Below are 26,867 nucleotides of genomic sequence, written 5' to 3'. Positions count from 1 at the left end.
AAACTTTTATTGTTTCCAACCATTCAGAGCGTTGATTACACTATTTGTCAAAATATTTTTCTGTTTTGTAGCTTTGATTTAAACTCAGTGTAATATTATAATTAATCATACACATATTATGTAGTGTACAATTTACGTTATTTTCTCAATACATTCTGACAGTTTAGATTCCTTTCTAGTTTTTCGATGAATAAAGTTTTTCTGTACGAGTAAATCGTTTGAAACCATTGCAGTCGACGTCCATACAAAATTGACTTAACAAAAATTCAATTACGAGCTTGGAAATCAAAACAAACAGCACACAAATTACAAAGCGAACAGAACAAGTTCAATATACGGTCACATCCTTCCATTTAAATAACCTAATCCAGGTACGGTGATGTTGCGGTCAGTAATCAGTCGGCAGTAACCGGTGTCCCGTAGGATTTAGTTTCAATCACGGCGGCGACCGCGCGCGTGATTAATGCATACTAAAGAGAGCACCCGTTAGATAACGACCCTTCTAGAATTTTCTAGAACAATTTTTTTCAATACTTCATTGTGATGTGACACATTTTGTAGGATTCATTGACGTTACGTGAGTATCATTTGGTTACGTGTCTGTGTTCATGACGTGGTTTTACCCTATACTTAATCCGTAAAATTGGATAAGACAATTCACAATATCACACAATTAGAGATTGTCTAATCTAAAAATGAACGCCCCTCCACTGTGTTTACGCTCACATTCAAAGTACGTGTATAGACGCAATACACACAAATTGGTCTGCCTCATTGGTCGTTCAGTCCTCCAGTCAAGTCCATGCCCGAACGACAGGACCAGTTGGCCAACTAGTGCATAAATGACGCGATGCACGACAGAACGGACGTGTCATTCCGTACATAGCGCGCTCTCCCCGCCATACAATGCTAGGCACCTGAACTGATCGCCCGATTAGTTGACAAATCAGTGCGCGAGAGTCAAAGTTTGCAGTAGAATCGCCGCGCGCACACATATAAAGTGGTTCAATAATTATTTGTCCTCACACATTGAAACAATTAAGTTTAGTGGAGGGGCGTTCATTTTTAGATTAGACAATCTCTACCATTTTTAGACGGTAACGATATTTATAATTTTTTGTAAATATCCTGAAAGAAATTGTTAGTAGAAAATTAAGTATTTCAGAGAAAATAAATTCCTTCACTAATAAATTTAAAAGGTTGCTACCGTAAGCTGATGAATATAGAGCTCCCCTTTCCAGCGATAAAACACATCGGCGATACACGTATTTCGTTGAAAAAATTACCCTTAACCACGTCGTTTACATATAAAGTGTGTGGGAATTAAATTGCTCCGCGATGCGCCGTCCATGCCTATCGTGAAAATTTCAAGCCAAGTTTAGTTGCTTTAATTTTCCGGGCTCACACTGCAGCTACAATGAGTCATGGCCCGAAGCCATCATTACGCTAGGTATGAGTTGAGCCTCATTCATTCGCAGTTCTATCTCAGCAAACTTTGTAGTGCGATGCGTGAATGCCATTCGGGATATTAAAAGTCCTGACGTTCGCATTATACTTGCTCCATTCTCGGGCAAGAGCTGAATTACTTCCTATTTTTCTGAACAAATGGGCTAATTGTATGAAAAGCTTTTCATACTCAAATATATTATAATTGAACCTCTGTATTCAGAATTGCGTGAATGGGAAACAAGTAGTCTCAGTGTTGATTAGGAAAGGGGTAGATGAAACTGAAATGGTAATTATAAAAACCCTTCCTTTAGATATTTCTTTATGTGTTATTTTTAAAAAGGGATCATACTATAAATATTGAATATATTATTTGATATTTTCTACTACTTCAACGGCAATTTTTCAAAGCACTTAGCGTAGGGTTTATAAAGCAATAAACAAATTAAAAACGTAATTTCTTACGGTAATAAGGGTGAAATATCAATTTGTGTAATAACTTAATTGGATCACGTAAGTGTTTAATTTCATAATGACACATTAAATAGCGAAATAATATTTAAGAAAAATAGCACTCGTACCTAATAATAGGTTATGTAATAACTGTATAATATATTTATGTAATTTTACGTTAGCAGTGCCTAGAAACTTTATTTTCCTCTATACTTCTAACTCAGAAACATGTCTAAGATATCAGATTGTTTTAACATGAATTTTGTTTGTCTTAAAATATTTGGTTTATGGTCTGGCAACAAACCAAACAAATATTATAAGTATTATTCAGCAATTTATTTATTTATTACGTTGCCTATTTACTTTTCATTACTCTCTCTCAATTTAGTGTACACCCCCAAAAAGCTTGAGGTTCTCATATATGAGTTGATATATTACTTCACGGAATTTTCTGTGCTTGCCAAAGTCTTCATGATGCTAAGAAAGCGAAAGAAACTTCTCGAAGTTATGAATTTATTGAATTGTGAAGCTTTTAATACTACTGAGGATAAAAGTTCAGCAATTATCAATAGATACGTTTATATTTATACAAATTATTGGAAAGCGTACTCACTTTTGTCTCATCTTGCGTATTTTGCTCGATCAATCGGACCACTTGCCCGCTTTATATTAGAGACGAATATTGAATTACCGGTATGTAAATATTACTTCTTAGGTGAAGAAACTTTACAACAATATTACCTTGTTTGTTGGTTGTATCAATCTATCGGTATTTATGGTCATATGATGTACAATATTAATGTAGATAGCCTAATAAGTGGTTTGATTATGATGGCAATTGCCCAAGTGGAGATTGTACATCATGAAATTAGTACGAAACTAACAGCTGAAAGAGACGACGCTGAAACTACCGTAAAAATAAAACTTAGAAAGTATTTGAAGCACTACGAACTGTTACTAACGTAAGTAAAACATGTCAAGCACCACATTTCATGCATTTTAGCAGTAAATTTAATTTAACAGAAATGTACGTAAATAGCTGCGCACTTTTATACTCTATTGAAAAGCTATTTAAATTAAACATCTGAGGATTGATATGAACTACATTGTACATATCCAAATGAGAAAAACGGTATGCTTAGTATTAAAAGAACGACTTGTGATATCAAACCAGCAAATGATGGATATTCTCATATCTAAAATTGTACAACAAAAGGTCAAATAAAGATTTATTTTATTATTATTTTTTTTATTAAAATAGACGTAAAAGATTACAGCCTGTACCATTACAAACCGTCTGTTTAGACGTGTTTTCTAAGAATTATTATCCGATAACGAAGTAAGATAAATTTATTTCAGTTATACATCAAAACTTCAAGAGCTAATAACTATAACAATGTTCATACAACTAGGAGTTGCTTCAGCGATTATTTGCGCAATATTGTGCAGACTTTCAGTGGTAAATATGGGTAATTTATCGTTAGCGTGCTTTCCATTGAGAAATACATTTTAATTGTTTTATATTTTTCAGTCGGTTTCTGTGGATCTTATTTTAACACTGACGCCGTTTAGTAGTGCAATGATTTTGCAAATTTTTGTACCATCTTATCTTGGAACTCAGCTCAGTTATAAGGTACATATACCTATTGTATGTATACTGTATAAACGCACCTCTTGCCCATATACTTATACTATTACTGCTTTTCTCAAGGAGGGCTGTCTGGAAGAGATCGCTGCTTTAGCGATAAGACCGCCTGTTGTGCTCGACTGTGTTTTAACTTCAGTTTTTATTGTTTGTAGCACAATAAAGTACTTTTGTTTATTTATTTGTTGTATACCTATCTTCTATCTGTTTTCTAGTTTAATTGATTTGTGTACGCACAAATACGCCCTTTCTATGAATGTTTGCTTTTCTTTTAAACACAGATAAATCTTTTCCTTCCTGCGGTCGTAAGAATGTTAAACTTTCAGAGTGAAGAGTTAGTCAACGCAGCGTATACATCCGAGTGGATTCATAGATCAGAAAGTTTCAAGAGGAGTCTTAAACTTTTCATGCAAAGAGCTCAACTGAAAATATCTTTAACTGGTTGTGGGTTACTGCCGCTGACCTTGTCCACGTTTACTTCGGTACGATTTTACACCAAAATAAATAAAAAAGCTTATAAAATGATATTTTTGAAACAAAATTTCATTCGAAAAAAATTAGTAAGTAGCAAGTAGGTAATATGCATTAGTAATGAATTATGATATTTACGAATTCTAATAAATATTTCAGTCAACAACTAATAAAAAATAATAATATTCTCATGTTTCAATATTTTAATTTCAGATTATGAAGACAGCGTACTCATTTTTCACTTTAATAAGAAATTTTCAAGATCGTGATTAATTAGGTAAAAACCTAATATTCATATTACCTAGGTAATTATTTTATCTATTTAATGAAAAATAATTGTAATTTTTTCATTTCATTCGAGATATTATCATTACGATAATAAAACTTAGATATAGCTGGTACCACAATAAAAGGAAAACGAAAAAAGAGGCAGACAGAAATAAAAATAGTTGAGTAGTTTTTGTGGTTTTACATAGTAATAGTAAGTACCTAAGTATTATATTATCTGTGGTAGTAGTTATTTACCCTCGGTTTTGCTGGTTTTGTGAAACAAGCCATTTTACGCAGACTGTACAATTGTCTGAATAATGTTAATAAAAAGAATGTTACATAATTCTGTTTCGTGAAACATGTGTTACAAATAACTATAAACTTTAGTTATAAAAACTAGTTTTTACCTCAACGAGCGTTCATGTTCTAAAGTGTTGGCGAGCTAAAATTTATGCTGCATATTTAAAACTTAGTTCGAATTGAATTTAATAATTTAAATGGACTAAAATTTATTGTTTGAAGTCATGATATATGTGTTAAATACTCTCATATGTCATCTTCATAACATTTGCTGATTAGAGTTAATCCTATTATTTGGAAAAAAAGCTTAAATGTTAAAGGAATACCCACTCAAAATACTTAATAGCAATTCTATTAATTATAGCAAATATATCTACATGTTGTAATAAATAGGCAATTCTAATAATCCGCTCCAAAAAAAGTATTTGTATAAAAATTTCTCAACAGTAGTAATTAATAAATTAACTAAATCACTTTCAATTATCTTGCAGTTCATTCACTCCACAATGTATAAGTTCACGTAGCTGAGATCTACATTGCTAACTCCAAGAACGTTTTCGACCGCAAACACTTAAACGGAGAACATTATTAGTATTCATTATACGAGACTGGATCTAAGAGCCTCTAAGAATTTAAGACGAGAGATTTTACTAGCAGTCATTTCCCGAGCTCAACCCCTGCAATTAAAACGCACCCAAAGGGTTGCACCGCTCTCAAAATTGCAAACACGTCCATTGTTTTAATCTACTCCTCCACAATCCAGAAGGATATAATACAGTATGATAATGTCGTCTAGTTTACATTGAGCTTTTAGTGTGCTGCGAAATATACTGTGTACTTTGCGAAGGAAGGCTCATAGACGCTGGTCGGTTTTATTCGCGCGGAATTCACCGACTTTATACTCGATTGAAATATTAATTTCAACTCTTAGTTGTTATAACAACTGAATATAGACGGATATTTATTTTCTTAAGTTTCATGGTGCGTAATAATAGCTCCTTATTTCAATTATTGTTTCTAATAACGAGGATAGAAGATAATAAAATATAAGTTATAGCCCAATAGACTTAAATGTTTCAGCAAGCTGTTAAAATACCTACTATTTTAAAACAATATTCGTATTGTATAGAATACTAGCCGTCCGCCCCGGCTTCGCCCGTGGTACATATTTACGTTTTCTCTATATAAGAACCATCCTCGTACTTCAAGGAATATAATAAAAAAAGAATTATCGAAATCGGTTCAGCCGTTCTCGAGTTATGCGCTTACCAACACATTTTGCGATTCATTTTTATATATAAGAGATTATTTGAGAAATTTCAAAGTTTTGTGTATTCATTTTGTACAGTGAATTATGGTTTACTTAATAATGCAGTAATATGCAGTCATATAATTTAGCAAAACGATGTCATTATAATAAGAGCGAGTAAGTACGCAATAACGTGAAAATCTTTTATTAAATTCGCTGGAAACTTATTGTTTAGTTCTATTAGAGGTAATATTTTATGAAAATAACTGATGTTACTTGGATAAGTCCAAATTTAAACCGTTTCCATAGAATAGGCATATCGTCGTTTGCGGCATGGGCTATGTAGGTATCGCTGCCTGTTTTCCTTCTTGTAAGTTGTAGCACTTTAAAAAAAACACAATACAATAATTGCTTATTATACACCTCTTGCAGCAATACATATATTACATTCAAATGTTATTATGAATTAGCAATAAAGATTAGGAAATCTCAAGAAACTATTAAGGGGTGAACGTTCACAGCTTATAGCCGGCGCCACGTGCAAACGGGGTCATTAGCGAACTTCAAATTATCGCCGATTAAAATTACTAGTGCGACGATATCAGGAACGGCGCGTAGTAATTGCTTTCAATAATAATTAATATCGTTCATTTAAATGTTGCTAATAAAGTTTATTTTGGATATTATGCATGTTTCACTATCCTCTGGCTGCTATGAAATGAATGATGCGTTGTTCTATTTCAATCCCGAAGACCACAAAGGCTCGCTGGTTCATTATATTTTACAAACAATAATATATTCTGTAATTTATATATGCACAAATAAAACTAATGTTAAGTTAATTACATGCAAAGTACATGTATAATATACTAGCGGTCCGCCCCGGCTTCGCCCGTGGTACATGTTTACGTTTTCTCGACATAAGAACCATCCTTCTACTTCAAGGAATATAATAAAAAAAGAATTATCGAAATCGGTTCAGCCGTTCTCGAGTTATGCGCTTACCAACACATTTTGCGATTCATTTTTATAAATAAGAGAAGATTATAATCTAGAAATTAATTAAAATCATTGCTACACCATATTAACATTAAGTAGAAGTTACTTTATTAATGAATTTATAAGGCAGTCTAATATTAAAAATATTGTATCATCATCATAAGCCCATGTTTGACTGCAGGGACTTTATATGAAAAATGTAGGCCGCAATCCATCACGTTGGCCCTTAAACTTTGTGCACAGTGCACAGACATGCCACTTTCCCGACGATGTTTTCCTAATGAAATGAGTGTTGTGTATATATCTACATAATATTATATAAAATGAGGTTCACATATTTATATAAACCAAATATTGAAGAAGTTTGAAACTAATTATGTTTACTTAATAAAAAAATTGGTTGTCTGTAAAGTCATGGTAAAGTCGATTTACTGACGATAGTTGAACGTGACAACGTCCGATTGCGCTTCTTTGTCACTCGTTCCGCGCTCTCGCTTGCACTTCAAGCCTTACATGGAACGCCTCAGAGCGAGGTAACGCCGCATGAGTCATGTTTTTTCGTGCGTGCAGCCGGCGCTATCGAATTATAAGACGTTGAAACGTCAAAAAATATAATCCTTTCACAATAGCAAGCAATGCCAATAACAAGCATAAAATCGTGGCCGTAACTCGTAACAAAGTAATTGTAACAATCACTTGTGGGGAGTTTACACAAGTTCGCAGAATGAAAACGACCATTAAAAACTATCTAGTTTTGAAACTTTGTACATTCCCTCTTGTTACAGTTTGTGTAACATTGTCAAGTTTGCTATCTGTTAATACCGAGTGCTCTTCAGGATAGCACTAATGATCTTGCCCATTATGACGCGTGCGTGTCTCGGAAATGGCTGAAGGAAAACATGTTACCACTGAATAAACACGAGCTCATGTGTGTGAACTTTTGCCTACAATCTACTCGAATGCTATGCGCAAAAGTGGAATAATCAAATCTTTTCCAACTTCCAAGTGTTTTCTATACGGCGTTGTGATTTCTTCTTAGACGAGATTTAGCTGAGTATAAGTGTAATGTTAGATATAAAATTGATTAATAATGATCTCAGTTAAAATTCGAAAGGTCAGCATAAACAGTATTTTTAATATTTTACTTCTTTTGCAGTACAATGAACCGAAGTCTGAATAAATAATAATAAATTAATGTTCATTTAGAGAATCTTAAAATACAAACGCAAATTCTGGTGTCGAGGGATATCCGAGTTCGGAATTAGTAAGAATAACAAAATGAGATTGTACAGCTTAATGATAACAAAACATTGGATCAAAAAGCCTTGTTTAAAATTATACATAACGTTAATTAAACCCATCAATTATTGCGGACACATCGAGTTTAGTAAATTGAAATTTGTACAGCAAATGTTTGCTTTGATCCATAATATTCTAAATGTGATTATGTATTAAGTATATTTAATGCGAAATTCAATACCTATAATATACAATTTAGATTAATATTTATTCCATAATGAATACAAAGCTAGAAACAGAATGGTAAATAAACTCTTATTAAATGGAAACTGTTAGGTTTTCCACTAAATCGATCAATAAAATGTTGAATTTTGAATTTGTTGGTTTTCATTTTGGTTTTTAATAAACAAATTAAACTGTAGATACATATTCTCGAAATTTATTCTTCTTTGTATTCATGCTGGATAATAAGAAGACTAGTGATGCTGAATACATATCAAGATATTTTTAAGATCATGCTAAAAAAACACATATCCTTGGCGTTGAATATTATCTATACCTACATTAATTTTCAGCCCTTTACGATTTTTTTCTCTTCTATAAAAGACGAATTCTGCTTACGGCTATATATTCTGTATTGATAATACATACATTATGTAGTGAGTTTGCATTCTTCAAAGAATAGGACATTAGGCCTGTCTGCGGGTGTCGTCCGGTTCGAACTCAGGACCTCTCAAGCACGGGTTAATCACATCACCCAGGATTGCCACCTTCCACCCACTTCAAACACCCATCTTTAACTGAAATCTTCGTCTACGTCTTTTATTAAATTTGAAGATTTGCGGAACACAATCATTATTATTTATGGAATTTGTTAATTAGGTATTCATTCATTAAATTGTTTGAAATCGTAAGCTGAATTGTGAAGTTTATATTTAAGAAGTCTTCAGCCGGTGAGCGCAAATTAATCTTCTGCTTAGAGTTGTTTAAAAATTCAAATCATCTTTACGACGCGGCCACTTCCTGCTCGTAAGATGCGGATGAATAATAAATTTTTCTTTTCGAAACGTCGTTTAAACGCAGATATTGTCGGAACAATAGGAACTAAGATGGAAAGGCCTCAAAGGAAGTGAGGGTTGATTCGCGCCGTAACGAATACCCCGAGGCTTCTATCTGCTGAATAAAAGTATCGTCTAGTATACACTATCCGGCCTAATGATGCCTCCTGAAAATATCGTGACACCCACCTCGAGAGATGTTCCACCTTTGTTGTACATCGTAGATTTGAGAGGGGATTGTACGAGGCTCATAGCTGCTACGAAAACAATAAGCTTAAGTACCCTTTTCAGGAGGGAAGTTTAGCCGGCGATTTAATGAGAGGAAAGATGGAAGGAGTTACACTATTTGTTCAGTCGGGACAGTGACTGCTATCACTATCCAGGCGGTGTGTCCCGTTGGTTTTGTACCGTTTATGAATTCATATTTTAATTTTTTATTTGTGCATGAAAACTTATCATATTATGTCACCGTTATTTAAATGGAGTAGATATCAGATATTAATCGGAAATGTGATAGCAATACAAGGCATGGGTTTTTATTACTAAAGAAAAGAGAAACAAAAACACATTTATTACATAAATCATTATAATAAAACATTAACTTTAGAGTAATTATGATAATTTTCGTTTATAAGTATGCAATTAAACTCGAAATACATAGTACTTAACCTAAGGCGAAGCTAAAATATTTATTTTCCAAGAATCAAAGTAAATACAAATTAAATGTTTGATACAATTTTTAAACAATACCTGTACCAAGAATCTTGTTCAAGTGATCTTAAATTATAACTTCAAAGAATTTTTCCCTAGTAAAGTGTTCTTGAACCGACGACAGTTATGTTGAAACTAACTTCTCGGCTGATTTAATGGCACTTTCAAAACTAAGGCAAGTCGAACAAAGTTACCTGTTGATACTAAATTTTTATAGGTTTTCAAACGGTATGAAACAGTAAGTCAATTGAAGAAGTGCAGAAAAATTCATCTCGCTAATGTAGTACCTACACTTGTAAGCTCTTCAGGAGTGAGAAAGAACAAACAACATTGTGAGATTATCGTTTAAACACACCGTTCCTTAACATTTGCAATCTAAATACGAATATTTGCATATGAAGCGAAGCGACGATTGATTGCGAGTTTTCAGCAACAGCAAGCACAATATGCAAATGTTAAGAACACTATAAATGAAAGGAAAACAAAATATTATTATTTATATCGCTGTATATCGCTATATGAAAACAGTGCTTTTGACGTTTAAATTATAAATGCGGAGTGCCCATAAAGAATAAGTTAAATTTTTCTTACTGAGTTGGTAATTAGAACGAACTGCTGGACCATTTTGCGAGTGGACGGCGTCACCTTCACTAATTGCATCTCATTAAAAAATATACGGCTTTCCGCAATTAACCTATATTCCTCTGTGATCATATTAACATATAGTAGCGCTTATTAATGTTAATGGCGCATTTCTTTTATCGTTTTAACACAATTTATGGAATGGCAAAGTAAAGGCACTTGCTCAAAGGGTGACTATTATTTGCATTTGCTATTAATTTATTCGCATTAAATTGACCTCGAGTTAATCACAAGGCAGTGAAGTCTTTGTGGCCAATTTTTTTATTAACTTTATTATCAGTTTAATATTTAAACGAAGCATTAAAATGATATAGTTCACTCCTTGTTGTTTAGTAGGGGTGAAATAGTATCAAACTAAGGTATCAAAATTAGATTTATTTTTTTCTGTAGACACCTTTCTTCGAAATGGAGATAAAAGATAGGCTAAGCTCCTTTAAAATAAACAAGATATATTGGAAAATTCTCGGCATTTATCCAGATACATCAAAAAACTTTTATTTATCCATATACTCAAAAGCATTTGTTTTCATTTTTATATTTGGATATGACATTCTTTACACAATAAATTTATTTTTCATTCCTCGTCAATTGGACGTATTTATAGAGCAAATGATATTATATTTAACAATACTTGTGGTGTCATCGAAAGTTTTGTGTTTCATATTTATGGAGAAGAAAATAATGAAACTGCTGACAATTTTGGAAAGTGATTTATTTAAAACAGATAATGAAATGGAGCGTCAAATATTGCGTAAAGCGAATAAATTCAACGTTAAAAGCTGGAAGATATATGCGATGGTGTCGTATATTTCGAATCTGACACATGTATCGTCACCGTTTATTATTCACCTTTTATTTTCTGGTAAACTTGAACCACCGGTGTGTGGTTACGATTTTCTTTCGGATGACACAAAACAAAGATTCATTTACCCCATATATTTCTATCAAAGTATAGGAATGCACTTTCACATGCTGAACAACGTAAATGTGGACACGTTTATTTTGGGATTAATGATTTTTCTTATCGCCCAATTGGATATTCTGCAAATGAAGATGAAAAATATAACAGATCAGTCGTCGTTTTTGCGCGAAGAGCCTGACGACGAAACCTCCGGAATAGAGCCAAAAAAGTCAGATAATTATACTATATTGAAACTTAATAAAGCTTTAGTACATTATCAAGATGTTACCGAGTAAGTATAACATGATATCAAATAATGTGAAGAGGAAATATTTGATTTATTGTTGTTATTCAAAATCGATTCAAATCGTTTGTTTCGATTTAACTTAAAAAACATTGTAACGATAAAAAATAGAATTCTGAAATTACTTCAATGACTATTGAAAAACTGAGATATATTGTAAGGATAGTCAATATATTTTAATAGCATGTTTAATTACAGGTATTGTTATCTAATAGAAGATGTATTTTCAAAGGCATTATTTACACAGTTTAGCATCGCCTCTGGGATCATTTGTGTTTGTCTATATCGCTTTACGTTGGTATGAATTATGGTTTTATTAAATAATGTAATAATAGTAATTTATAGATAGGTAGTAAACATTACAAAAAGTCCAAAATAATATTCCTTGTTTTTCATGTTCGAAGTTAGAGGAAATAGTTATAAATTTACTAAACCTCTACGGGCTTTCTACATCACATCCTAACAAAAATGGAAGCATACAAATTAATATTTTTAGAAATTAAAAAGTCGGTTTAAGGTGATTGCAACGATCTGTTCCCAGCCAATATCCCGCTAGATGGCGCTGAATTCTACATTTCTAGTTTATTTGAGTTTTTGCGTAATTGGAATAGTCATCAAACCTAGGAATAGTCATGGCGGTTACTGAATATTATATTTTATTGAAATATGTTATATCATTGCCTTAAAATCCACCCAATTCGGTAAAATTATGCGTTTTAACATCTGTCATTGCATACAGGGTCGTTTACACACACAGACGTATACAAAAATGATAAAGATTTAACTCTAGATGGCGTGAATGTAAAGCGCGTCACACACGGTGAAGATACTACCTATAATATTTTATCTAATCTAGTAATATTTTATATTACAGTATCTTAAGGTATCCGGTATCAGCGTTCTGACCATCATTTTTCTTTTTTCGCTGTAGAACCGCCATCCTGTTACAAATGACACACAAAGGAGAATGACCACGGGTGGTATCGGTAAAATTTTAGTTGTGCCACGTATTCGTTATATTGTTAATTCCTATTTGTATTTATAATGATCATATGTATCAATATTAAGTCTTAATTAAACCGGATAAATTGAAATAATAGTAAAAGTAAAAGTTTTTCTTTTGAAACATGTATGAACTTTCGCATTAGTAGGAAGTAGGATTGTTATAAAAATAAAAGTTATATTTGTTGGCGTAAACTATTTTATTGTAATTTTGGGAAATAAATAATGTCAAAATTGATTACCTACAATCACAGCCTACAATAAAACGCAGTTTTATTTTATTACCTACATTACACTATTGTTTTTTTTTTATCAATACATGTATTTGAAGTAGCAAATATGATATTATGCTGATCCAAGCATTTTCACTCAAAACTAATATCACTAATGATTTGTAAAAGTAAATTATTTCAAAATACATTTCATAACCAACAAGTAAGAATAATTATTCATACAACAACAAATCAAAAACACTATTTACTATGGAAAAAAAACCAGGAAGGTGAAAAACATATTTACGATTTCGATGCACTCGACTTTTAGTAAAATAATAGGTAAAAATATTATTATGGTTTTGATCACAGACATATCTGTGGTTTTGATTTTAGCTACTAGTATCAGAAAGCTGCGTGTTCAATGCACGTCGGGGTCCCACAACTGTGGAGGAAGGAAGGTAGAATACCTCCATCGAATAAGTGAAGTTTCTCGACATACTCGATTTGCCGGCCGGCCTCAATGAAGATTGTCCGAAAGTTGTATATGTGCTCTGTAACGAAAAAATTTCGCTAGCGCGATTCAGAGTGAGGTGTCGTACAATATACCTAATGAAGTTTTTCATCTTTTTATTTTACTGCAAATACAAAATAAAAATTAAACAATGGTAATGTAAATTCTAAACAAACTACTACCAAAATACAATTAGAACAAAAATCATTTGACTTGTTTATTTCACCCAGAGGCCAGAGGCGGCTCGTGACAAAATTGTATAGGTGTTCACTTGAAATAAAACAACGAAAATACAATAGCGTTCGGGATGATTTATTACAAAAAAATGAGCACCACATTTTATAAATGTCTATAACACTAAAAATTACAAAGTACAGGCTATTTCAAAACGAATTCAATGACTAGGTATCAATAATTAGTAAATCACCGAATTTGCATTCGCGAGCGTAGGTATCCATAGTGTTTGTCACTGACGGTCACTGACCTCCCCGGCTTCGCCCGTGGTACATGTTTACGTTTTCTCTCCATAAGAAGTAATAGCTAGAGAGCTAGCGCAAAGCTACCTGTATGTATTTGACCAGACCTGGATTTTTGTGTGTTGATTCCCCTATACCTACTATACATGAGATGAGGAGTCACTAAGCCCAGAGTGGTGGACGGGGCGCGCGCTTAGGTAAGACAGGTGGAAATTTTTGGCGAACTTTGAAACCATTTGACCACGTCTGCCATTTTGATATTTGAAAATAGATTATTATTACTATCGGAAAATAACAATGGCAGACCATTATCACGCGGATAACATTCTGGCAGACACTTATGAAAGTGCTGAAAAAAATACAATTTTGAAAGTATTTGACCAGATCTGCCATTCATATATTTTATTTATTAGGGTCTTAAAAACTTATTTTCGAAACGGCAGACATTTTCATTGCGTACAGACTTCAGCAGACAACAAAACTTTACAGACTTCAGCAGTCAACAAGACTTAGCTTCTACATGGTCAGATGTATATATGTATTACGTTCCCTGACCTTACATCAATGATTTACTTTATTAATGTTTTTATGGTCATTTACATTTAATTTTGAAAACTATGGAATAAAATTTATAAATTTGATGATACAAAACTAAATATACATTTGTAAAGAATCTCAAATATAAAGTTGTGTTGCAAATAACAAATCATCATTTAAATATTTAGTTTATTTCTTTATTTAAGAAACAATTAACAATTACAAAACAACATAAAAAAACACGCATGCATTTATTGAAATGTTCATTCATCATCACTATCGTATGGCGTTGTGTGACTCGTCTTCATAATCCATTGAATCGGATTCTGTAAAAGTAAAACGTAAATTATATAATAAAAGAAATGAGTCATTATAAACTTACCTAGTAAGGCAATGCCTTTGATGTCGCACGATGCCGCCGCGCCGCCAGTGTAGGTACTTCTGCTGCTACATGAAAATATGCTAGGGTTGCAACAAATGGGAAATAAAACAATTGTGATTATTACTATTATGATGTAATCATTTATTCATATTATGTACATTCAAAACAATTGCTATTATTAAATCTGATGTAATTATTTTTTCATAAATATATAATTATTATTAATTACATAATATATTGCACTGTGAAATATTTACGTATCACTTTATTTTTGATGTTCTTAATTGTCTTTTATAAAATTTAAGTGACGCATTCGCATTGGGATCAACAATCCGATAAGAAAAGAATGGAGACAACATATACATAGCTTTGATTTCAATTCTACAGATACAAAATATACAATCTATCTAAAATGATACAACGGATGTTTCCTGCGTTTTCTCGTCAAAATACCGAAACAACGTAATTATTGTATAGTAGTTGGGCGTGAAAGTAAAAAAACAAATGAAAAGTGTTTTCCATATGATTATTTATTAAATTTACGCGATTAAGAATAATTTCAACGATACAATTTAGTAACCGAGAATTCAGAGGATTAAAGAAAATACCTGCCTGATCATTTTATCAAACTCTAAAAGAATTATGGTTATTTCGCATCACTCGGTTTATTAGTTTGGTAATAATTATTAAAGGTAGTTACAACCCTAGCCATTGAGTCGAACGGTAGGCAACACAATATCGACTTTGTGCGGGTACATATGGTACATTTCTTCTTGCTGTGAAGCGTAATTATTATTATTAAGATTTTTTAGGCTATTTTGAATCAGCTGTTCTAATTTAATTCTAGAAATTTATTAAAACGTGATTTTTTTAAAAGTATATTATGAGTTTATAAATACCTCAACCAATAGTTATTGTGTCCTATCCTCATTTCTTTATATCTTGGTAGTTAACTAAAGTGTTAAATTTACATAACCTCAACAACAACATTTACACTGCCACTGCACTAAAACTAAACTAACTAGCTCTCTAGCTATAAGAACCATCCTCGTACTTCAAGGGATATAATAAAAAAAGAATTATCGAAATCGGTTCAGCCGTTCTCGAGTTATGCGCTTACCAACACATTTTGCGATTCATTTTTATATTAGACTAGCGGTCCGCCCCGGCTTCGCCCGTGGTACATGTTTACGTTTTCTCTACATAAGAACCATCCTCGTACTTCAAGGAATATAATAAAAAAAGAATTATCGAAATCGGTTCAGCCGTTCTCGAGTTATGCGCTTACCAACACATTTTGCGATTCATTTTTATATATAAGACTAGCGGTCCGCCCCGGCTTCGCCCGTGGTACATGTTTACGTTTTCTCTACATAAGAACCATCCTCGTACTTCAAGGAATATAATAAAAAAAGAATGATCGAAATCGGTTCAGCCGTTCTCGAGTTATGCGCTTACCAACACATTTTGCGATTCATTTTTATATATAAGAAGATAAGATTATGTGAAAATAACCAGGAAGGTGAAAAACATATTTACGAAAACATAGTAACATAATATGGCTGTCGCTACAATAATTATATTTCAATTTTATCTTTTTATACCTAGTAGAACTGGCCGACGAATAAAAAAAATCGTATTAGAATAAATACAATAAATTACGGAACAAAAAAAGGATTGTAACTGAATTAGGTATGTTTGTTTCTGGGCGCACCGTTTTCGACGACGCGACGCGCGACGTAAGCGTATAGGTATAGGTACCTACTTTGCTAAAACAAACTAATAAAATTGTGTGTCTGTCTGAAAATTCGGAAAAGCATATTTTGCAAGTTTGTAATTACTTTGATAGTTTACCGATTTATAATAATTGTAATTGTAATTGTATAATATATAATTTGCAATGTGGTGAAATTTCATAAAAATCACGGGCCAATTTTTTGTTTTGAATCCCACCGAAAATATAATTGCGTTATTAGAATAATTAATTACTATACCTACCCACGATCAATTATTACAATATAGTCTCAAATGCATACTAGAGAAATATTGCAATTTGATTCAATTAAAATGCATAGCATACAAAAATAAATTCACAACACAAGAAATTCCGCGCGCAAATCATAGCGCGTGTCAATGAAATCAAGAATGTTTTATATCAAGCCGACGCGGACGACGACGCGACGCCGAACAAAAGTACCTACGACGGACGACCACGCTTCGAGTTGCCAAACAACATGAGTAATAAATTGTTTACAAAAAAAACAAGTTTTCCATTTTTCTGTATGAGTAGACAGAACTTCAAAACGCCACCTGCTACGGTTTATATTATGAACGATTGTTATAAAAATAAAAGTTATATTTGTTGGTGTAAACTATTTTATTGATCAATAATTTTGGAATTTAAAATTGTCAACATTGATTACAATAAAACGCAGTTTTATTTTATTACACTATTGTTTTTTTTATCAAAACATGTATTTGAAGTACCATATAATATTATGCTGATCCAAGCATTTTCACTCAAAACTTATATCACTAATGATTTGTAAAAGTAAATTATTTCAATATACATTTCATAACCAACATGTAAGAATAATTATTATTATTCCTACCTACAACAACAAACCTAAAACACTATTTACTATGGGAAAATAACCAGGAAGGTGAAAAACATTATATTATTATTTACGATTTCGACGCACTCGACTTTTAGTAAAATATAGTAGGTAAACATAATATTATGGTTTTGATTTTTGCTACTAGTATAAGAAAACTGCGTGTTCAAACTACTTGTTTGTCTGTCTGAAAATTCGGAAGTACTTTGGTAGTTTACCGATTTATAATAATATTGTATATATCGTTGTTTAAAAAATATTCAAACACAATAAAATATGATATACCTACTGATTTATCACTGGTTTCAGTGATGAACTGATGAGTCAATTATAGCCACTATACTTTCGTCATACGTGTGTATGATTGATGTGATTTGCAACGTGGTGATATTTCAGAAAAATCACGGGTCAAATTGTCCCACCGAAAATATAACTGCGTTATAAGAATAACTATACCTACGATAAATTATACATAATACAATATAGTCTCAAATGCATACTAGTGAAATATTTTATTTGAATCAATAAAATAAAAAAAAAAAAAAAAAATAATAATAATACAAAAATAAATTCACAACACAAGAAAATCCGCGCGCAAATCATAGCGCGTGACAATGAAATCAAGAACTTTCGAGCCGACGCGGACGACGAAGGAGCCTAACAAAAGTACCTACAATCATAGGCGGCTCGTGACAAAATTGTATGGCCGTGTTCACTTGAAATAAAACAACGAAAATAGGTACCTACAATAGCGTTAGCAGTACAAAAAAAATGAGCACCACATTATAAATGTCTATTTATACACTAAAAATTATAGAGTATTTCAAAACGAATTCAATTATTATTTAGCAATAATTAGAAAATCCCCGAATTTGCATTCGTGATCGTATTCATAGTGTTTGTCTACACTAATATTATAAAGAGGAAAACTTTGTTTGTTTGTTTGATTGTAATGAATAGGCTCATAAACTACTGGACATTTTACCAATGTTTGCAAGTTTGTGATTACTTTGATAGTTTACCGATTTATAATAATTGTATACTTATATCATTGTTTAAAAATATTCAAACACAATATGATATAGGTACTGATTTATCACTGGTTTCAGTGATGAACTGCCCCCCTAGTCAAGTGGCTTTCTGTTAGCGTAGCGTTCAATAGAATAGACTAAGAATGTATGAGATTGACGTAACCTATAGATACGTTTATCTACAGCCTACGTCAATCTCATACATTCGTAGTCTATTCTATTGAACGCTACGCTAACAGAAAGCCACTTGACTAGGGGGGCTGATGAGTCAATGTTAGCCACAATACTAATCACTTTCGTCATACATGTGTATGAACTATGATTGATGTGATTTGCAATGTGGTGAAATTTCATAAAAATCACGGGCCAATTTTTTGTTTTGAATCCCACCGAAAATACATATATTACTAATTGCGTTATTAGAATAATTAATTACTATACCCACGATCAATTATTACAATTTACAATATAGTCTCAAATGCATACTAGAGAAACATTGCAATTTTAATCAATTAAAATGCATAGCATACAAAAATAAATTCACAACACAAGAAATTCCGCGCGCAAATCATAGAGCGTGTCAATGAAATCAAGAATGTAATTTTATATCAAGCCGACGAGCGACGACGCCGAACTAAAGTACCTACAGTACCATTTACCTTCAGTGTACAATACAGTTTACAGACCTACGACGGACGAACAATAATGAGTAATAAATAAAAAAAAACATAGTTTCTAAGGTCATTAGTTTTATAATTTATTTTATTTTATTGTTATTTTCTTTGAACGATTGGAAATGAAATTACTCAATTTTTACACAGAACTTTGATTTATTAGAATTATGCTCATTATGCATAAGATAACGAACGCGAATGCACGACATCTAGCGCGTCAATGTCTAAACATCGCCTTTCGTTTAGACATTGACGCGCTAGATCTGTAATAAGTATATAGTCTATGCGCTAGATGTCGTGCTTTATGTCGTGTTTCGCTTGGCAAAAGTCACGCACACTACTGTAGAAGTGTCAAATTTTTCCGGTATTTTACTGTTGTTTTTCTAAGTAAATATTGTAAATTATTGATTAAAAAGGTCGAACGCGCACACATTTCATTATAGAGAAGTGATAAAATGATTAGTTTTAAAGAAATAGTGTCTGTGTTAAGTGTTTAGAGGTAATCAAAAATGTATGGAGGGACGGTCGGAACATCAACCTTAAGTTTTGAGTTTAAAAGGCGACTGCGATACTATTAAATGAATAAGCTAATCGGTCCAAGGGGCAAAGGACAATCGCTGCAATACTCTACGCTTCAAAGATCTCATACGCTGAAAAAGTATCAGGTCATTTCAGAAGTATGATTGATTTAAATTTTGCTTCTATATATAATATACTAGTAAGGTTCACATTTGATATTTAGATAGCATTCCAATGCTTAAAAATTGATAAGTTTCACGTTAAATTTCTATTTTATTTTAGTACTTAATTAAGCTTTTAAAGTTTATTCTTACTGTATAATTTCGCTAATTAAATGCGAATCATGCCCACAGCCCGCTCCATGGCAATACTACATATTCCTAACTTCATATATGGCCATAATGATTGTACAAATTTTGATCCCTTGTTGGTTTGGGACGAGGATAATGGATAAGGTTCGTTGGAAAATAATTATTATTTTAAAATATAACATTGAATAACGTTTTACGAATAAATAAATATTTGTACTTGAAAATTTTCGTATTCGATACTATTCAAACGAAATGATTAAAGGTCCTCAGTCCTGGTATCACAGACACAATAGAAAATCTATTGTGTCTCGCCCCGATCGGGGCTTACGGTGGTCAATGGGTTAAGAAAAGTTCGTTTCGAAAAGGTCTGTGTAAAGCTATGTGTTCATTGAGGAATTTCAATATAAAATTGTTGTTCATATATGTGCAAAAATATTACTTATTTCATTTCGTCAAAAATTCCATCGTACCTATTAAATAAAAATAAAAAAACATGGTTCCTTATGTGTAAATTCTGTACATATTATATTACTTTCCATTAGTAGAGAAATTTGATTTCTTTTATCCCTAGTATTCTAAGTAACCTAGCAAGCATATTTTACAAAACAAGCATGTTCTCCAAACAAGTCCCAGTCCACATATTTAGCTTCAATAAATATTTTCAGAGTACTCTTGTGTCTCAAGCGATATACCAGTGTGATTGGACTTCGCAATCGGGCCGATTCAAAAGCAGTGTGCGACTTTTTATGGAGAGAGCGCAACGCCCTCTGACGATAACGGGCTGGAAAATGTTCCTTTTGTCCCTTAGTACTTTCACGTCTGTAAGTGATTTGGGAATAGTATCATTAGTGTATGTATGTGAGAAGCAATTTCAGAACAATCAGAGTAGTTATTAGTACCTTTCTTGCAAACTAGTGCTATTTAAAAAAATCACTCTCATCATTTTTCTCCATCGCGCCAAAAGAAGTATAACTTCAAAAATATTCTTTAGATACTTTAGCTGAGACTCGACTACATACAACTTTTTAAATTAATGTTTTCGCAATCCCAGTTGTGTTTTTCTTTCTTATATCAAATAACGTGTGTTCAAGCAAGGGGATTGGTTAACTTGATTAATATTAAACTCTGTTTAATTAAATAAATCTACGTTACATTTAATTCCTTAGAGCATTATGGTTTAATGCTCTAAGTTTAATTCAAATAGTCTGGGCATTTTTATTTTTTATGATCTTTGTTTGAATATTTCTTAATTGATACGAATTGTATCATCCGTATATGACGTATTTAGTGTTATAACTTTTATCATAATACTAGCGGTCCGCCCCGGCTCCGCCCGTGGTACATGTTTACGTTTTCTCTACATAAGAACCATCCTCGTACTTCAAGGAATATAATAAAAAAAGAATTATCGAAATCGGTTCAGCCGTTCTCGAGTTATGCGCTTACCAACACATTTTGCGATTCATTTTTATATATAAGATGAGTATGCAACTAAAATAACATTAATTATCGCGATTGTTTGTTATTATAATAATGCCCCATTACTTATTTAAATAATATTGTTCCAGATAATGAATTCTGCGTATTCATTCTTTACTTTACTAAGGCACATACAGACCAGAGAAGATTAATGGTTTTTTCTATTTTCAAGTTATCATAATAAGCACTTTTCAATAATAATCCTTTTATCGGACAAGAAAACAACTTCAATGGAAATTGTATAAAATCAGCAGTTCCTCTTACAAACAATGCCAATTGCTGACCTTTTGAAACGTTGGATGTTAGATAAAGGTTGTTATTTCTTAGATATTTAAAATAGACTCACAATATAATATAAATGTCATTTTAAAAGTAAAAGTTTCGGATAAATTATGATTTTTTATTAGATTGCACGATACGTTTTTTTAAATTACATTTTCAAAGTTATGTTTATGGGGTTAATAAATCACATTCCTATCCACAAAAAACCCTCAAACAATTTTATTTAAAACAAACAGTTATTCTCTAATGAAGCTACATTTATTCCATACAAGCGTGATTAAATAATAAAAGTACAATACCATCGTGTTTTATTTACCTTATTTGATATTTCTACCATTTTCGTAGCTTTACAATGAAACGTCACACGCAAGAATCGGAGACAAAGGGCGCTCTTAGGTCATCTGTTAGCCGTTCGTAATAAGGCGTTTTTACTGCCGACGAACGAAACAATGATTTTGCCAGTGACTAGATAAATAAGATGTCCGGACGTGACGAGGGTACCATTACACTTTTTATGGAATCTTTCAGCGAATGTAACGTCATGCTATCCACCTGTTTCTCTTTGTTTAGGCCTGAATACATTGTTAATGTGAAGGTCGACGGGGAGCATTTCGAAGAAATAGAACTGTCGTTTGACCAGATTCAAGGATCATCCTGAAATATTTGCAGTATAGTTTGCCAATTGTCTTTCTGTGATCATCCTGAAATATTTGCAATATAGTATGACATTTGTCTGATACAAAACAATTTAAGTGAACTCCTCGTATTCCTACCTGATATTTACCGATCTTTTTTCATAAGGTCTGTAAAAGATGATTACGAAGGGGTAGTTCAAGGGCGGGAAACAAATCGGTCTCTGCCCTAGAAAGTATAAAAAGGCACGTTCATATTCATCCTGGGACGATGATTTAATGGCGATACCTGGATTTATAAGGGTTTCCTATTTCAATGAATAATATATTGAAGATCTTTTGCTCTTGATATTTGCGTCTACCTCCTTGCTTGGAATTGATGCCGTTTTATTAAAACATATATTATGGCACACGTCCCGTTAGTGACACTGAATAATGCGCTACCTATTGCGACTTTTCTCCAAATATTACACAGGGGTTTACTAGTAGTTTTTTTTTCTTAAAAATATAGGTACGCTTTGTTCGTATTGGACTATAAGTTTGGTTGGAACTGTTATTTGTCAGATAACTTTCAGAAATATTATTTATTTTTGTGTAACTGTCTTGACTTCGACTTATTTCTTGTAATTCATACATAAGATCGATAAATTCTAATAGCTACTAGTTAGATACCGTTGTATATGTCATCAGTAATTAGCATATCGGCACATGCGTCGTTCTGTAGCCAATAACTCCCACATCTAGAAATCTAGTTACCAGACTTGCACAAGTTAAATGAATGTTTGTTCTAGACACATAGGTTCAGCTGCTCAGTGCTAATTTCGAAGGGAAATCTAGCAGTTTATCTTGGAGGCATCGCGGAAATTCGTTCAGCACACGCTCTCTAGCGACATCGCAAACATGGTAGTGGGGTTAAAACTTACCGCGCATGTAAAATTAGTTAAATAACTCCACCTTCACTCTGTACGGAACATGTCTTTGCTTTAAGCCTGGAAAATTAGAGCGACTCGCACGCATTAAGCGCGCTATCTGAATTAATTTACGTTTTGTGGGTAATTAAGAAAAAACATCGCACGTGATTAAGTGAATAAAAGCCACATTATGAGCTTTGTTGGCTTTGTTGGAAAGTGGTTTCAGACATGATAGATATTATGTGGGGTACGTTTATAATGTAGGCAGATTATACACGTTTATTTTACGAGAGGTGGAGGCTTAAGGTTATATGCCTTGTTTTAAATTATTGCTCATTAACTTGATTATACAATTGTATTTCATAATCTAGAATGTTCATACTTATTTCAAAACAAACTTACAATGAAAATGTATAAACATTTTGACTCTTTTATATCTTTTGGAGTTCGATTTATCGTTTGCATTAGAAAAATAACGTTTAATAAATTGAAAAATATTTACTCACTAAGAACGTAATCTTATCATCTCAACGTATAAATAAAAATCACTCAAACGGGTTAAATATTAAAAAATCCTTAAAATTAAATTCGCTTTGGGCGACTAGTAATATCTCTATCTAGTATGGTTCTCATGAAATAATCACGCGAAGGAGTAATATCCTCAGCCTCTTTTACTCACTGATGAATATTCCTTTGTATGGGTTTTCTTTTCACAAAATGCTATCGCCTCAGGCAAGTGGTTTTAATAAAGACTTGTAATCAGAGAAAGGGATATATTTTGTACGTAAAGTGAAGTATGTAACCGCTTATGTGTAAGTTTAGCTTCAAACTATTGTGTTAACATGATTGGGGTAAAGAGTCAATATTTTCTTTGCCCTTAATATAATCAAACGTATAAAAAAGAGCGTTTGTGCCGTGCCCTGCACGTGACAGAAGTGGAGCTTCTTTGGCAAAATTCATAGATACCAAATTGTCGCCTCACTCCATGACGAATGATGACGTGACGGTATTGCCATGACATAAGCTTGAAATTTTACTCTGAACGTACCTAAAGAAAAATTTCACTTCAAAACTTTTACTCCCGATGATTCCTACGCTCGGTTTAATTTATTATATTTTGCAATTCAAAGATTACCAACACAGCGCCTAGTAAACTTGTTAGATATGCATTAGGTATCAGTTCCATCTGAATACAAAATACATAATTTGCAGGAGCTCTTGTAAAGCCGCGAAATTTCCATTTATTCACTGTTTTAAGACACGTGTACTAAAACTGTTGAGAAGAAAGGCTTCAAGTTGAGTCGTTCGACTAAAAGTTTTCAACAACAGTTCAAACATTTTGTGGCGCGACATACAACGTTCCGCTTTCAATGTGAGAATTGGGACCAAGTCTGTGGTCTTTGTTCTCAATGCATTTGAGCTATTGTTACGTATAAATAATCGAGTAGACTTAAGAAAACTTTCCTTTCCTATTTCTAACAATCTTGTTAATATTTTGAACTAAATAGCTCTATGTTAATATCTCTATGTTATAAATCTTCGAATAATGGTTTAAGTGAATTATTTATTCATCTCACGCTTCATTATTATGGTATTAAAATAACATTAATTTGAAAGCTTAATTAAAATAAATATTTACGATTCCAATAATTCAAGGCAACATTCGGTTTGAAAATAAAGATTATTGCGAGAAAATTTTACTAACGAACTAGAATGATTAAAACTTGGCTCGAATGGTTATTTCGAGTAATTGTTAAATATATTTAGAATAAATTATACAAGCTCGCCATTACGATGAACAAAATTTATACTATTGAACAATTTAGTCGCGAGAATTAACTTTAATTATTCCATAAATTTTAACAGCGACCCTTACATTATTAGCATTCACAACGTTACTACATTCGAAATAAAATATTTCAGGTCAGCTTAATTTAGGAAAATTGCAAGTTTAACTTCTTGCAGTTAGGAGTATATTTCGCTTGTCTCGGAATAACGGTTGGCCCTAACAAACAATTTATTATAAGGAAATCTCCATTTCGGGACAATGTTTGAGCTATTAATTTTATTTCCGCCGTTTCGAAATTTATTTGTATAAATATGGAAGGTGTTAGACTCAATAAGTTAATCACACTAACTGATGTCAGTTAAACAACATAATTATAATTATTAATTATAGTGATGGGACTTACTATGATAAAAATTATAGAAAGTAAATCAGAGTTGATATCTCTACATTTCCTTCTAGTTTGTACATATTTGTATTTTTAAGCTATCTACTCATTTACTTTATTTTGCAAAGTGTACTCCATACCTATACAATACACACCAAAACCTTTAATCTAAAATAAAGGTTCATGGCTTTATTTATTTTTATCTTTTTTACCGCTGGTAAATAATTTATTTATATGTACCATATACCGCACTAACCTAACCTAACCACTAAGACATTATACCCCATAAATCCATATTATAGGTAATATTTTAGAGTATTTGAGTCGTAGAAGCTGTTTCAAGGAGAAAATGCGACGTATAAGGCCCCCGGGGGGTGATCGCTCTGACCGGACCGAACTTTGGCTTATCTTACTACACTACTATAATTCACGAATAATGTACTTTTGAAAGGATACAATGATTTTCGATTAGACCGGCGCGGCGGCGTAGAAGCGAACATTATTTCACCAGGTTTCTCTGTCTAGATTAGGTCGTAGTTTTGGCTACTTTAGCGCAGTAACAAAGTACTTTTTTGTTTTACTTTAACGACTGACCTTATATTATAGATACTGAGGTGTGTATTTGACATAATAAAAGCTTATCATTGATTTATTTCCAATCAATTGTTCTTTTTCACTAATATTTGTTAGGTACATTTTCCTAATGAAATTAACACATCCTCCGAAAAACATTTTGTTTTCATCGTCACACTAATACCTTCGGGACAGATAACCGACAAACGGTTGACAATACACGTGTAAGTTTTTGTGTATATTGTGTTTGTGTAAGAAGGAAAATGGATAAACGTATGATTTGTTCTAATGAAGCCTGATTGTTTCCACTAACGCACCTGCTGTCGCTGCGTTTTTCACGCTCATTTTCCTCACAAAGACGGTGGAATTGTGTTACAGTTTTTGTTATAGATACATAGTTTTTTTTTGATATTGCGTAGTATTAATTTAATACGGAATAAATATTTAAATATAGGTTTTACACACATCATATCAATAGAAATGATATAGGTGATAGTTAGCAAATTTAGGTACGTCTGTTTTGGAAGTGGGGTTTATTCTGTGTGTAAAAAGTCGGTTAAAAATATGAGGTACTAGGAGGTGGGGGTTATCTCAAAGGGGTTTGGGTAAAGTTGGCGCCGTAATGAACTTTCGCGGCTAGTGATGAAACTTGATTATTTTAAAAGAGCAATAAACAAAAGTTATTATGGACACAAATCTCTAAACGTATTAGGAACAGAGATAATTGGTTTTGTAATATTCATTTACGTAGAATCTAGATGATTTATTATAAGATTTTTCTGACAAGTTTAATCACTGGCCGCGAAATGTCATCACGACGCCACTAGCTCATACAAAAGTACCCAAACCCCTTTT

The 26,867-nt window shown here is 32.5% G+C and overlaps 2 protein-coding genes and 1 long non-coding RNA gene across 3 annotated transcripts in view; 2 read left to right on the top strand and 1 right to left on the bottom strand.

The window, feature by feature from the left end:
• Positions 1-26,867, bottom strand: part of LOC149487650 (uncharacterized) — a 148,559-nt gene that overhangs the window by 104,078 nt on the left and 17,614 nt on the right. The gene's annotated exons all lie outside the window — the stretch shown is intronic.
• On the top strand, positions 2,128-4,288 carry LOC149487652 (odorant receptor 49b-like). Its single transcript, XM_089695880.1, has 5 exons — positions 2,128-2,861; positions 3,259-3,358; positions 3,431-3,532; positions 3,871-4,026; positions 4,229-4,288. The coding sequence occupies exons 1-5, from the start codon at positions 2,128-2,130 to the stop codon at positions 4,286-4,288; spliced, it is 1,152 nt and encodes a 383-aa protein (XP_089552006.1).
• On the top strand, positions 10,889-21,592 carry LOC149487651 (4-vinylanisole receptor-like). The gene is made up of 5 exons (XM_089696297.1): positions 10,889-11,676; positions 11,887-11,986; positions 20,004-20,105; positions 20,627-20,782; positions 21,530-21,592. The coding sequence occupies exons 1-5, from the start codon at positions 10,889-10,891 to the stop codon at positions 21,590-21,592; spliced, it is 1,209 nt and encodes a 402-aa protein (XP_089552423.1).

The sequence above is a fragment of the Colias philodice genome, chromosome 6 (assembly GCF_061535455.1).
Source record: "Colias philodice isolate Cphi_HAF_F1 chromosome 6, ilColPhil1 Martin Lab GWU primary, whole genome shotgun sequence".
Taxonomy (NCBI): Eukaryota; Metazoa; Arthropoda; class Insecta; order Lepidoptera; family Pieridae; genus Colias; species Colias philodice.
This window is presented reverse-complemented; position numbering and strand designations above follow the sequence as displayed.

Coding starts and splice junctions, on each gene's coding strand:
- LOC149487652 (XM_089695880.1), top strand. CDS start 2,128: ATGTCTAAGATATCAGATTGTTTTAACATGAATTTTGTTTGTCTTAAA. Junction 2,862..3,258: donor CACTACGAACTGTTACTAAC/GTAAGTAAAACA, acceptor AATTTATTTCAG/TTATACATCAAAACTTCAAG. Junction 4,027..4,228: donor CCTTGTCCACGTTTACTTCG/GTACGATTTTAC, acceptor TTTTAATTTCAG/ATTATGAAGACAGCGTACTC.
- LOC149487651 (XM_089696297.1), top strand. CDS start 10,889: ATGGAGATAAAAGATAGGCTAAGCTCCTTTAAAATAAACAAGATATAT. Junction 11,677..11,886: donor CATTATCAAGATGTTACCGA/GTAAGTATAACA, acceptor GTTTAATTACAG/GTATTGTTATCTAATAGAAG. Junction 11,987..20,003: donor GTCTATATCGCTTTACGTTG/GTATGAATTATG, acceptor TCATGCCCACAG/CCCGCTCCATGGCAATACTA.